Source organism: Rissa tridactyla, chromosome 1 (genome assembly GCF_028500815.1).
Source record: "Rissa tridactyla isolate bRisTri1 chromosome 1, bRisTri1.patW.cur.20221130, whole genome shotgun sequence".
NCBI lineage: Eukaryota > Metazoa > Chordata > Aves > Charadriiformes > Laridae > Rissa > Rissa tridactyla.
In genome coordinates, this window is record NC_071466.1 from 40,270,154 (window position 1) to 40,285,638 (window position 15,485).

General features: G+C 33.9%; 1 protein-coding gene across 2 annotated transcripts in view; it reads right to left on the reverse strand.

The window, feature by feature from the left end:
• The window catches only part of DIAPH3 (diaphanous related formin 3), a 245,282-nt gene that overhangs the window by 100,332 nt on the left and 129,465 nt on the right, over nt 1-15,485 (reverse strand). For both annotated transcript variants that reach the window (XM_054208736.1, XM_054208726.1), the window contains 2 exons: nt 12,080-12,319; nt 6,544-6,673 (listed from right to left, as the gene is read on the reverse strand). In XM_054208736.1, coding sequence (XP_054064711.1) covers nt 6,544-6,673; nt 12,080-12,319 — 370 coding nt within the window. The remainder of the gene's footprint in view (nt 1-6,543; nt 6,674-12,079; nt 12,320-15,485) is intronic.

Sequence of the window (15,485 nt, forward strand, 5' to 3'; positions counted from 1 at the left end):
AGACAGGAACGTGGCAAGTCTGTCGCCTGCTGATGTAGGACTTGTGTCCCAATAAAGAAAGAGTTGTTGATCCTTTACAGGTATAGACAGGGGTGCAAAAAACATCAGTAAACACAAAAATGTAGAAAGATTTAAAGGTGCACTTAAACCACACCACCATGAATTTCCCTCTGCAAATATTTAATGCCCCTTGTATGGTATCTTAAATGCTGGAGTAGCACATTTTTATGTCTTAAATGGTACATTTCTGGTAAATAGAGATATATATTTGTAGGCTACGATTTTCAAGATTTAGAAAACATGTTCTTTTCAAATAATTTCGAAATACAGTAGCCACAAAATAACATACTTTTTCAGTCTTGTGTGAGAATCTCTTTCACACAATTTAGATTAACTCTAAGTACTCTAGATTAACTCCAAGTACTGCATTCATGGACAAATATTTACTTTATAACTTCCTCTATTGCTTAGTGCTCTATGATATTGTAAAAATAATTGCTAAAATTATCACATTTCCTCAGTCTTGACAACAAAAATCCATGAAAAAAAGATGTCTTTTTAATTTTTTTTTATTCTTTTTAAACAATGGTATCTCAAAACCCTTTTTCCATATGGAATTATTTGTCTGTCATTACTTTGTTACACTTCAGTATTTATTTTAAGGCTAACGTCATTACTTTAGAGTTAATATGAGTCTTGTTTGAAAGCCAAATCAAACCAAAACTTCAAATCCTATTACCGTTTATCTCTTGAGCCATAAAATTTAGTATTTGTGATTTTGAACACCACATGTATATAATCATTGTTATAAGCAATATAACTTTGTCTTAATGCGTATAGTTGCTTTTTTCCCACCAAGGAAAAAATGTCCCAGGAAGGCAACTCTGTAACCTTACTCTCTTGATAGATAGGCACATTGATCTAATTTCTAAACTAATTTCTACTTGTTGTAATGTAATCAAGTGAAATACTTTTCTCTTCTTTGTCACCCCCACACCCACACTTTAGTCATCTTCCCTATTGTGATATTCTAACCCTCCTCTTTATTAACAATACCTCTTAATTTTGTCTCATCACCTTATTTCAGTAGGACATTTCTAGTTCTAGTAACAGTAAATCTTTAGAAATGACAATGGGTACAAATGTTCCCCAAACATGCAAGTTCCTTTACAGAATTAAGTATTGTATTCTTCTTCATACAGTTATTTCACTAATTCTCATCTTGTCCAACTTTGACAGCAATTTTCCATGGAGCATAAAATCAAAACTCTTTACAGGGATAAAATCCCTGAAACTAAGTCCACATTTCTTTTAAGATTTTTATGTTTTTTTCCACTTGATGTAAGGAATGCTTAGTTTGTTTAGCTGTCTTTAGACTAACTTTCCATATAAACTAAGGCATAAAAAATGTTTGATACCTCCCCTTGGGTTCTGTCTTCACATGCAACCAACAGGATGACAGACCACGAAAACTGCAGTCCTCATAGATGCAGTAACAGAGCAATTTTCACTCAGAGGATAAATCCTGTGTTTTCACTGTAAGGTTGATTTCTAAAATTTTGTGACTGTTGCCACTAGTTTTGAATTACAGCCCTGTGCGTACCAGAAAGTTGCAACCTAAGTCATTTGATGCATTATTCTCTGTCATTCATGGAAATCTATGAATAGCTACTTTCAACTGTATTTCCTAAGCTTACATATAAAAAACCACCCCAAAATACAGACAAATTGTATATCATAAGTGAAGTTACCTACCTAATAGCTGAATTAATTAAATTAACATGTGAAAATGAACTAGGATACTGTTCCTTTTTCAGTACTCTGAAGAACTCTTTTTACTCTCTCTCTCTGAAGAGCCACGAAAAAAGAAAATCCAGGTAACAGATAAACAAATGGACCTCTAAAAATGGACCTCTGGTTGGTAGCAAGTCTCCTAGTCATTCTTCATAGCCATCATTCTTGAAAACTATCATTTAAAGCAGAGAAGCATCCCACACATAACATTAAGAAACTGGAAAATGAACTTTGCATTTAAAAAAAGAAAAAAAAAAAAAGGAAGCCTCAAAAAAAGACATAATCAAGATAAAATTGTTAACAAGTTAGTTACAAAGTACATCTCCAAATGGGCTACCATTCCAAACTATGAGTCTCCTATAACAAATTAGAAACTCGTGTAATCTGCAAGATAGTGGAACGATCTATCGATTTTGGTACTGATTGAATATAATACAGTATGGAGTAAGTCATGCAGTTTGTAGTGTTTTCTGAAAGCACAAAAAATCCCACGCAAACAAACACAACAATCCTGACTATCTGAAAATACACCCTGTGAATTTGTTACTTAAGTCAACACAAAAAGCCCAAGGAATTCATAGCAGAAAGTACGTTATTTAATAGTACTGAGAAATTTGCCATAAAATTTTAGAAATTTTGTAACAAGAAAATAAACCCAAACATTTCTTTTTGACATATAGATTACTTACAGTATATATAAATATTGTTCTCTCATGCTTTCCTAATGTTTTTAAACCTTGTAGGTGGGGGTGTTGTTTTTTAATTAATATAGATTAAACTTCACATTTACAATTTGTTTCCTAACTTTTTTTAAAAAAATGTGAAATTAATTCCTTATTAAAAAACCTGAATAACGTTTCAAAAATGAAAAAAATGGATTAAGTTATTTGTAAAGTGACAATGAGTTAATTACTCTTGGAGGAAAGAAAACCTGCAGTTTTATATTGTTATATGAAAAGAAGACTCTATACACTGTTACCTGTAAGGTCTCTGTGAATTAGAGTCAATCAACTAAAACAGCAGACTGGATAAATGCAACATAAATCTTTAGAATACAATAAAATAAGAAATTAGTAAAGTGTACTAAATTACTAAAATACTTCTTGTCTGGAATACTAATAGAAAAGTGGGAAAGTCATTATGTTTAAAAGAAGAGACAGCTTTAATTACATGAATCTTCAGGAACTGTCATATCAGTAAGCTCATTAGCTGCAATGAAAGTTCCTCCTGCTGATCTAAGAGTACTTAAAAAACAGGATTTGTTATACTTCAAAGCAAAAAAGGTATCTTTAATTCATGCACTGTAACAGTGAATTAAGCCTACTTCTAGTATTACAAAAGTAGAAACTAAAACTTCAGCACAAAAAAGAAAAAAACAAATTAAATATCCTGAAGTAAACTACAACTGCATAGGTCACATGTCCCTTGCTGCGTGACCATCAAAGTTATATTTTCAAAAATTAACATTTATTTTTCTAATGTAATAATTATTTTACATATTGTGAATGTTTTATCATTTATAAAATACTATACAATGCATGTTAGCTTCACAACTAACAGACCTTGTCACTGCTCTTAAAAATCTTGCAAGTTATCTTAACCGCTAACTGTACAACAATTACTGGACAATATTTAATGAAATGAAAGGAGCAAAATGTTTCTTCTAAAAAGGTTAAAAAGAAAATTAGTTGTTAAACATTATAGTGTTCCAATGTCCACTATTTTGAATCAGAAATAACTTGAGAGAGAAGTTTTAAGAATGAGCAAGCACAAAATAAAAAAAGGTACAAGGTACGCTACAAATACACTGGCTGATACAAGGACAGACACATCAAGGAAGAATTCTGAAAAGCATCTTTTAAGTAACTTGTTTTAAGAAACTTGTAGAAGACTAAACAATCGCTTGATGGTGATCAAACCAAAAGCAATAAAGAACCAACATGCATAGCGTAATTCCATTTTTATACAGTGTGTTCAACTTAAATTTTTCCGTTACTATTTTTAAAATCTTTCTAACACATTAATTTTGATTTATAATTTAAAGGGCACTTGCAAATAATACCTCTATGCCATATGTAAAATGTGAAATTATTCTATTTGCAGAAATGAACATGCAGACAAGATATAAAAACAGCTCAATAGGAAAAAAATAGTTTGCAAGAAGGGTATGGGAGAAAAGAATATTTTTATCAAACTTCATTGATTTATTCTTGGGAATTACTTTTAAAAATTACTTCAGAGTGGAAAGTTCAGTGAAATCATAAAGAAAATGACATTCCACCACCTCCAACAAGGCGCTAACCTTTGCTATGAGAAAAGGTAGAGAACAGCATTTAGAAACAAATACTGGAAGAAAATACAACCAATATGCTCCACAGAAAAAAACTGAACATTATATTAGTATTATACAAAACCAGAAGAGAGTGATGTATTTCCTCACCCAACAACTTTGACCAACAAAGTAGCACATATGTAAACAGAAGATTCCTGTGGGATGACAGAGAAAAAGTCAGTCCAGCTGACTTCCTTCTGTACTATCAGGAGCCTGTAATCCCTAGACATAACCTTTGGATCCATCAGTTTTCAAATTTACAGGAAGTCTGAACTGCCTCCAATAAATACAATCCAGGATGGATTACTCTTGTTAAGGACTAAGTCTTTATCGGAATGGAGGGGAAATTCTAAGCCCTCAATACCTAAATTCTGTTCTAACACAACCAGTATTTCTTCTGGAATAAGCACATTTGACTAGATGACCATCAAGAGGCAAGATTTTTTATTACTTCCCCTCTATCACTCTCCCTAGCAGCCATCATGATACTTTGTAACATCTGCTGTGTTTCTCAGCTCACTCAGCTGAGAAGCCTCAAGGAAAACCATTCACCATCATTCTTGGTCAACTTGTCTTCATCAGCATATCAATAAGTTACATCACACCAGGTGAGTCCATTATGTTGGATATGGCTGATCACAACCACAGATTCACAGCTTTTTTTTTTTTTTTTTTAACTGACCTTTTGGTAAGCTCAGGCAAAAATAGCCACTTCATTAAAAATTTACTGTGCAAAAATTGGTGCATATTAAATCAACCAGCTTCATAAAAACATACTTCTGCAAAAATACTAAAAAGTCTTTAAAAACCTTCCCATGAGCTGCGGTCTTTGGTATCTGCTGGATTTTCAAAAATTGCAGTGCAGGAGGAGTCTTTCAAAACAAAATGAAATTTTGCAGGTTGGGAAACAAGTATAAACAAACACATTGATATGCTAATCTGTTAAAGACATCCTAAGCCTTTGTCTTTTTCACACAGTAAAACTGAAATGCAAAATACATCTCATAATGCACTGAACTATTCAGTATATAAACTCGAAAACATGATCATTGATTTCCATCCTACAACACACTGAGTGAGTTCAAAGATTCATCTAGTCAATAGCAGATACCTAAAAAAAACCAGAAAACCTGGACTAACGATAATTTTACTGGCTACTCTGACTGCTCGATGTGTCATATCTCAGAAGCTTTCCAGAAGACAGTCATCAGCTTCATATAAGACAACTGTCTACACTGAAATAATGGCTTCTAATAAGGAACATTTTAGTTTTTCTGGCTGATATAAAAAATTCCAACCACAATGCAGCCAATAACATACTAGTAATGAAAAAAAACCAACTTAAAAATCAGTTGTCAGTTCACAGTGGGTTCTACGAAAATAATGCATAAAATATTGATTTTATATAGAGCAGAAACTCCTATTACCAGTACAAACAGTTAGATGAAGGGCTTGAAGCTTTTGACAGCTATTTAAAAATACTTGAACTTCTAAGTGGTTATAATGCACCAACTAAAATTGGAAACTTTAAGAACCATGATAACAGAACGTGAACTCTATGCAAGTGACCACTATCTTAAGTTCTCTATAAGGAGCAGGTTTTGCAAAGCTGTAGTTTGTAGCAGGGAGACCGAGTGAGCCGTACGAGTGACACTGTACAAAGCAACACAGATAAACAGTGATATTTTCCAAACTGACATAAACTAAAAATGACTAACAGAGACAGCCCATCCAATCTTCTTTTCCTGCAAGAGTATGATAGTGCTATGGTGTCATCAATTTCTAACTCCATGCTTAGTCAGTTTAAATTACTTAAGCTGGGATAAAATATGGAGAAGGAACTATAAATTAAGAAATTAACTGCAAAAAATCTGCTGCAGCATATATTGAGATTTACCATATTCTATGCCGCATGATGAAGCGGTAAAAAAAGGAATTTATTTTTCCAGACTTCCAATGCTACTGTTGCATGAAAAACACACATGGGGAAGATAAAACTGTTCTGATTAGTGTTTAGAAAAAAAACCAAACAAACAAATTAAACTACGGTATGACAGCCTTTCCGCATTTATGAATTAAAAGACACTGACTGATTGTACTACACTAACCATATAAAAGATTGGAAGGTGGAAATAGTTTAAGATCTGTTAATAGAAAAGAACTTTTAAAAGAAATCTGGTTTGGACAGTGAGTCTAGAAGATATGTCAGAAGAAATGTAACGGGAAATCCCATAGTAAATATTAGAGGACTGAACTATAAATATTATCTTCAAGACCACTTGCAGCAGCTCAAATTACTAATCTATGCTCTTGAATATTAATGTCCATTTTAAAAATAATGTTAGCATAAAATAAACATCATCTCCCATAAAATACACTGCAATGCACGCAGAATCAAAACTTTTAGTTATACAAACCTTTACTAGCTTTATCTAAATGCTGAAAATCATCAACAAAATTCAGGACATCTTGATAACTTTCTTCACACACTTCTACAAGAAAATGGAGTAGTGTTGTTTTTTGATCTGCTGACTTTGTGTCCTTCAGCTAGAGAGAAAAAAAGAAATATCAAAACACTGAGAATAAGATTACTTCCGACTATTTAGATAATTAACATATATTACTAATTGTGAGCCCAAGAAATATAAGAATACACTGTTGAACTGGTACAGCTCTTTTAAAGAAAACCGTAAATAATGCGCTGTTTCATTTCCTCCCTTGCTAAAAATCCCTAAAAAGATCATGTTAAGTATTTTTAATTCTATGCAATATTTGAGTTGTGTACTCAAAACCAGTATACATTTATTTTTCAAAAATGCAATTATCCAAGCAATATAGGAATATTTGCAAAACCGCGAATAGATTCATGAAAGTGTACAAAAAAAAACCCCAAAACAAAACAAAAAAACAGACTTAAATTAAAAAAATCTAATAATACATGGTGCACACATTCACTCCATGACATGATTTCCTTATGTGTGAAGCTAACTCTAGCCTAACAATAATTATGTAGCGGGAGCTACAACCTGAACCTGCACAGGTTCTTGTTGTTATCAAGTCTCAATAGGGCAAACAGGAGTTCACAGGCTTCACTGTTTAAAAACTTTGACTTCAAAAATTCTTAAGCACAAACTTTTCTTTCTGAACCCTTAATACATATAAAATTATTTTAAGCCCGACCATTTTAAAACTTGCAGCTGCTTGTGCAACAACATTAACAATTGACAACTGGCAAACTTTCAATTATACGTTCCTCTTGTAGTCTCCCATTCGAGCTAGTCTTTTAAATTGTCGGAGAGATTTTTAGAAACAGAAAATGGCATCTCATATGAAAATGTTTCTTCACTACTTAAAAACTATTTCTGCATAAAACAGTTTAACAGAAAAATTATAAATGTACATAGGCACATACAAAGCAGGCGCACACACTAAAGGGCTGCCACCATTGCACAGACTTGTACATCTGAGCATCAGGGGAAAAAAAATCTTTAGCACAGTATAAAAACTAGCACTAAACAAGTAGAAAACTCATGTTAGTTTGTTTCAACTTCAAGACTGTTCTTTAGTTTGGTCACCATGAAAAATACAAGTGATCGGCAATGCTCAATGGTATAACAGTAACTACAACAACAAGGCGGAAAGGAAAAACTACCTTCCTTTCCAAAGAGGGTTCAAAACCAGACACAGAGCTGTATGGGGATTACTTCTGAATAAGGAACTGAGAGCAAGATCAACCCCAATCTAAATATACATACACATACATTTATTTATTTATTTATTTTTATATATTACCACAGTTTTACCATGGTTGCACATTTCTTATAAAGAGATTTTTTCACACTTCTTGTGCTTCCCAATATCCTCAGAGATCACCTAAAGGGCATTTTATTGATCTTATTAAAAAACTAAATTAGAGTATATTGTCTGCTTTTCCCATACCATATATAAATTAAAATGGAGAATTTTGGACGGTGGTTATCATTGAGGTTGGTATTTCATACTTCACTGTAAAAAATCAGTGATTATTTTCAAATATCAAACTGATACTATCTTAATAAATACAATCAGATATACTCTTCCAGAATGTGTATGTTCTCCTTCAGGAGAGTGGATTAATAGTAATGTGAGACATAGTTTTCAATATAAACAGCAAATGCAACACATATATCAAAACAAAAAAAATATATTTTATGGTCTTTACTGTATGCAGTGTTATAAGTTACTTCTACTGTACTGGTAATGTCAGTGGGAAGTGTCTCAATAATTGAAATAACATCACACAAAATTTCTACAATGTGACACTGCTTAAAATACATAGAGTTAACAGAAGTTAGTTTTAAAAATAAACCAGTGTTATAAACATGCATTCAATTTTAATATATCAGTATGTAACAAATGATTCAGTATTAGCATACCAATATCATATCTCTCTTCTGAGAATGTGTATGCATGTTCTCTGATGCAGAACTATTACAGTTTAATTCTACATGATGCAGGGAGAAGGCAAAATATGGAATTGTCGCCTGCAAAGTGGATAGCTCACATAGTTCCCTATGCACAGTTGGGCACCAATGAAGCAGAGCAGATAAATTGTATATTCTCCAAATATTTCAGAAACAAACATCTTTGGAGGACAGAAGTCACTGCAAATTTCTTAATTTCTCAGATCCCCTCCTGAAAACTGTTGTGCAGGCCACCAAGGACTCTGCAATTCGCAGCTTTCTAGTTTGGGACCTGGAAGGAATATTTGTTTGGGTGTGTTTTTTACTGTTTTAATACTAATATTTGTAATAGTTGAACCACCTTATTATTCTCAGAACAGAGGAGATTAAGCATTAACCACACACTACAGATAGTTAAGAAAACCGCCAAAATCGCACATACATAGTTTTACCTCTGTGTTTCCAGACAAAGTGATCTGTCTGTGTAAGACACAATTTCATAACCAGTGAAGGCTTGGCACTCACGGACTTCCTAAATGAGGCCACAATTGGATGAGGTGAATTAGGAATTGGTGACTACTACCCTGATACACATTGGACTGGATAGTCCAGTTACCTCTAAAACCCAGCTGTCCAATAATGAAGGAAGCAGGAAAAATCATAATAGAAATCAGATCTCAATTCTCCATCAAATCTGCTGATACATTGGAATGTCACCATGCATCATGAAGGTAGAAAACTGTGGCTGATGTGCTGAATACATGGGTCTTTTCCAGCATTTGGGATGATATAAAAATAGAACATTCTCAGATGATACTGGTAGTATTAATTCACTACAAAGGTAGGATAGTAAATGCAAACTACCAGTGATTCTCTCTCTGAAAACCTGTCAACCTTCAAAAGAATAAGTAGGTGACTGTAGGTCGCAGAAATCTGAAATTTTTCAGATTTTCTCTAAGGTGGCCATAGCTGCTCTGCCTCCCAGAAAAATCTGTAACTTGGTCTTTCTTTCCCAATCACAGAATGGTTTGTCTTGGAAGGTACCTTTAAAAATCATCTAGTACAAGCTCCTTGCCATGGGCAGGGACATCAATACACTCATATTCAACAATCATTAAGGTTGCATTATCTTCCCCCTAGAGAAGTTTTTAAGCACTGTGGTCTGGTATTTACAAGCAAACAATTTCAAGTGATGTCAAATCAAACGTATGTGAAATCTTTGCCGTTGGAACTTCATGGGTTTTTTTTTACTTACACATTTCTTACATAAATGAAACGTATCGAGTACTACGAATAATGTTTATCCATAATTCATTAATTTCTGGAAGGAGTAAACCAGTATCACCACTTCTAATCATATAACATGATACAATGTAAAAATTACACTGAACTAAGCATTTTGATCATAGGGAGCAAATTACCTTTTCTGCTCCTTATAGCTTTGTATCTACTTCACCTACAGACTATTGGCAGTGATCAGCATCTCTCTTGAGCAGTGGGTTGGACTAGATGCTTACTGACTTTCCTTCCCCTCTGAATTATTCCATGATTCTAAGAAACATGCACGCACTTCCCAAATAGTTAACTAAATAGTCTATTCAAAACATTATTTGTATTGGCTCTTAATTTGGCCTCACGGCAACTCTTTGTAAATTATTAGTATACCTGAATTTTAAAAGCTTTCCACAGTCTTCTGCACTATCAAGTTCTTAAGTATCTTTGCAGTTAAAAAGCTTTCTTAACTTTTAAGCAAACTTCTTTTTTTACCAGCAAAGCCAAATAATTCCATCTCCTACTTTAGGTACATAGGAAACAAATGTTCAGATGCCTTCTTTATTATCATAAATTAATAACAAAAGGACATTGTTATGTCCTCCTCATGTTCCTGTCCTATCATTTCTAAACTAAATACACTCAAATGCTTTTTTCTCAGTTTAGAAGTGTTACGTTTTACTATCACCTGGATTCTCACTATTCAGTCTATATATTTTCTGCAGTAATTAAGACTTTATCAGCATCAAGTAGGCAGTAATTACCGTCTTTATAGTACATAGATGGTCCACTAAAAGACACTTTTTTTCCTCTCCGATAGAATGTTGTAACCACCTATAAAGCTAAATAACCTGTAAGTGTGCAAACTGAAGTAACTATGAGATCCTAGATTACGATACGCATTTAATGCCAGAGCACTGTAGAGTTAGCCGGGGCTCAAAGCCCATTTTCTGGAATTCTGCATAGCCATTCACTCCTTACCTTCACTATCTGCACAACATTGGTTCACTGTCCTATGTGTAGTAATCTACAGTAGTCTTCAAAATTTTAATCTTCGAGATCGTAAATTATTTCTCCAATATAATTTTTGGAATTTTAATCCTGCTCTGCAAAGTGTCTGTAACAATTACCTTCATGTTGTTTTCATATTTCTTTTTTTGTTGCCTTGTGCATTAAAAATACAGAGAATATAACCAGACCCAGGACACACCTTATCACACCTAAGAAGTAAATCCACCCAATTGGAGAGAACCTTTATTATCTTCCTTCTGAATAGGTTTCCCAAGAAATTGCACATTTCACTCAATAACTTCATCTATGCTGTATTTCTCTAAGTGGCTGATGCATGCTTAAGTGTTTATTTTAGACTAGGGAAGGTATATAACTTATTCTCTATGAATATTTAAGTTATAGGTATTGCATTCAATGCTCGAGAACTATACTGAAAGAATTATTCTGAAACATAGCAGAATTAGGGTGATTATTTTACAGAATGTAGAAGTTAACATGCTGTTTTTCCTCCGTTGTGTAAAAATAAGCTGAGAGAAGACAAGGAGTATGTACAAACTTCCAAATAATTTCTTTATCATAAGGAGCATTACATACATGTACACTCTGTGCAGATTTTGCAGTGGCCTCCCAGAGGGCACAGGAAAAACAAACAAACAAAAACCACTAAATAAGGGGAAGGCAATTAGGATTAGAACTGATTATAAATTAACAATCAGGAAAGTATCGATATCTTCTTGTATATAGCTTATATAAAAGTTGAAAGAGTGAAAATTCAGGAAAATTAGAAGAAACAGGGAACTGATGAAACTGAGCAACAACAAAAGAAAATCAGATAAGGAGAAAATTTACGTAAAAGAGAAAACAACTGTATTAAAACAGATTAAAATGTGACAGTCCTCGAAGTGCTCAGACATGTAAGATTACAACACTACTATGATCACAGCGATATGGTCCTTCATAACGTTATTTATTTTGTGGGTTTTTTTTATTATTCCCTCAGTATGGAATCTGCTAAAAGTTTAAATGCAAGCCAATCTCGAGATGTTTGTACGCAGATTAGCTGTATTGTTCAAACCATCAACTAATGCTAAGAATTATTAAAAAAATAATAGAAAATAAAGAATTAACTGCAGGAAAAAATATCAAAACAAAGTATTTAAGTAACATAATAAAAACAAATTAAAAAAAGTGAATGTAATAGGTAACACATGGATCTTTCAAAACTCACTTTACATAGGGAGCTGAGATTATATCCAAAGGTTTGTGCATTCCGAGAACCTGCATTCATGTAGTTTCCCATTAACAATACTAGTTCCAGCAGCTTGCTAAAGCTTTTACTCTTCTTTATCTCTTCACAGGCAGCACTGACAGCCATGATGTCAGGTTTGATGTTGTTCACCTGCTCCTCAAACTGAAGCTTAAAAAGAATAGCACTGAGCCGTGGCCGTAGTCTCTTCACGTTGCTCATCTGATTGAAAAGAAAATAGGAGATTTCCTTTAAAATTCACGCTACACTTTGGCACTGTACAAATGCATACAATCTGTAATGATTTATTGGTGTGACAGGCTTGAAGAAGCAATATATCTGCTATAACTGATAGCAAATGAACGAATGAATGAGAGACACTTGGGTAAGCAACTGAAATCCCATCTTGTGGTTAATACGAACTGCCCCCATCCTTTCCCAATAACTAGTATGTGTAAGCAATAAAAGATAAAGTGTCATCGTATATCACATCTGTCAACTCATATACCAAATCCTATAAAACTAATCCAAGTTTATGACCCAGTACTTGCAAAGTAATAAAAGTAGTTCACAAATTTTGTGTAACTCAGGATGTACCAAAACAAGGCAAATCTCATTTTCTGGTGCAAATATTTAAAAGCTGATTTCAATAGCAGCTTACTATAAACTTGCAGGAAAACAACAGTTTTGAAAAATATCAGCTATGAAACACTTAATATGGCATATGTTAATATACACCAGTATTCTAACCCCACTATCCTACTGGACCTTATACAGTCAATTAGGTAAAGCAGAACGCTCCCAGGAAAACAGCAGCTTCTGTAGATCACATGCAAAAGACTTGGCTTTTTCTACCGTTTACTGGCCAGGGATTTGCAACAGAAGTTTCAATCTTCCCATATAACTTAGGTCACCAAATTCCCACCCCAGAGATACTTTGCACGTTATTTACTATACCCAAACAACAAGACTCCAAATTTTATTGCTTCTTTAAATCAAGGAACATTGAATGCATTCAATAAACGAAAGGTCTCCACCTCCCAAGTTTCCAATGTAATACTCATCCTACCAACTCTAACACGGAAATCTTCAAATATTTTTTAGGTTTGACATCACATACAATCCCAGAAGCTTGCCTTCTTCCATTCTTGCTCCTCTTCTCCCTACCAAGCATTATACATTCTTTGCTTTTTCCCTCTTCCACAGAAGAAATCATGTTGTTTTCCTCCCTGCTCTGTGGTTCTGTTTGCACGTGAGACACACTAGTCTCAAATTCTTCCATGAGCTTCTTCCCTTATTTTTCCCCATCCCTGTTTTCTGATCAATTTGATGAATTCTGTAAGACCTTCTTCCCCATACTCGTGTTTTGCCTTCTCAAGGCAAGGTTCAAGCCAGTATTGCCTTGACAATTCCTGAAATCCTAAACTAGGTTTTGTTTTAATAAAAAACATACGTTATGGTTTCCAGCTATCAATACTTCTCAGTGCAAGAAAAGAAGCAATAATAACGGCACTTCTCCTACAAAGTAACAGGTTTCAGATGGTGGCCTTAAAAGTTTACCTTTAAAATGGAAGTATCTCCCTCCAAAGCACAGTCATACCTAAGGTTTTACAGAATATTTCTCAACCCATGTCTAGTCTATCAATGCAAAAATGGCTCTGACAGTGCAATGTTCACAAGTCGTTTGGTGCTGATTATCCCACAATAGACTCAGTGAAAAGGAAAAGTATTCATCTATTTCAGTGTAAAGTCAACTTAAACTGATACTGAAGGCTGTCTAATCCAAAGGGGTTTTATATAGAAGTAGAAGAGGATGGAATTTACAGTCTATTTTATTGGTTTTACTGTGACAGCAATAGAAAATAAAATTAGGTAGAGTTAACATTTTATGCTACTAAGCCACTCCTGCAATGCCTGCCTGGCAGTGCAACCACCTCATGATGTCCCATTGAAGTAAACATACCATTTGCATTTAAGTTCAGATAAGAAATCTCAAAGTAAAATAAGCAATCCTTTCCAATAACCACACTTTGGTTTGCATCGCAGAGCAGAGCACACGAACGGGATGTTTTTTCAGGTGAAACTAGGTTGAAAAATCAACTGCACTACTTAGCTTTAGTCCACAGACTGCCTCCAGCCTGGTCCTGAAGTAAAACACTAAAATGTATGCAGTTTACATGTTAGCTCAGTACAACTGTAGGCAGATATTTTGGACTCATCGTACACTAAATAGCAATAGGAAGATATCCTGGACTCATCATACACTAAATAGCATGTGGTAAAATTCTTACTTATGTAAGCAAGGATAACCAGATCTGAATTTAAATAGGGCATTTCACAGTGAAATAGAAACGGAAATACTTAAAATCCACCTAAGATGAACGTAGTGCTCTTACAACTTTACACTTAATTTAGGAATAAATATCTAAAATAATATTAAGTCACTGCACGGAGGCAAATTCACAAAGTCATTCTCCCAGCTCCATCAGGAAGAATCAGTATGAACTCCTTTTCCTCAAACAATTCATTTACTGGATTTATGTAAGTACTATTACTTCTCATAATTATTGAGAAGAATATTCTTAATTTTAAGTTTTGTCCTGCACGCAGGAAAACTTTGAGACTAAACTAGAAAACCACAAAACTCCATTGAAATTATCCAGATTTTTGATATTTGTCCCTATTCAGGATATCAAACCATGGGAACCAACAAAATAAAGGATAAGTGGCATTGATTTTAAATCATACCAAACTCAAGATACTACAGAACCAGGTGATGATGCATCTTTTATTGACTCTGGGCTTCTCAGACAGGCAGATCCTTGAAACTGAAATAATCAGGTACTTCAGATCACAAAAATCTGTTGCACAAACTAAGCAAGCATATATGCATGAAAGACACAAAGTTTTCAACAGAACCAGTTGAAATACAACAAATTATGAAGTACGTAAGTCTTAAGGATGGATGCAGAAACATGTGATCTAAAAAATCAGAAGTACATGCCAGAAATGCCACTGTTTTGGTTTTTCTATTATTGTTTTTTAAACACTTTGAAATACATAGTTCATGTACAACACGTTGCTGGCACTATCTGTTTACCTATTTGCTAAGTCAATAATTGAGAAGGAAGGAGATGGAGAGGTCCCTTAGCAATACGTGGCTTTCTTTTTGACATGTAGCCTACAAACATTCAAACTGTAAAATCCATACACCTTATCACAAGAGATGCTAGGAATTTAAGTCTTGCAATGTTGAGAGAGTTATGTTCATGCCCTATACTTTTTTATATGCAGCATGTAATTACATAAATCTACTTATGTTCTTATAGTGGAATCCTGAAAAGACAATCCAAATAACTAAAAAGGGAAGTTGAAGTAGAAAGATAAA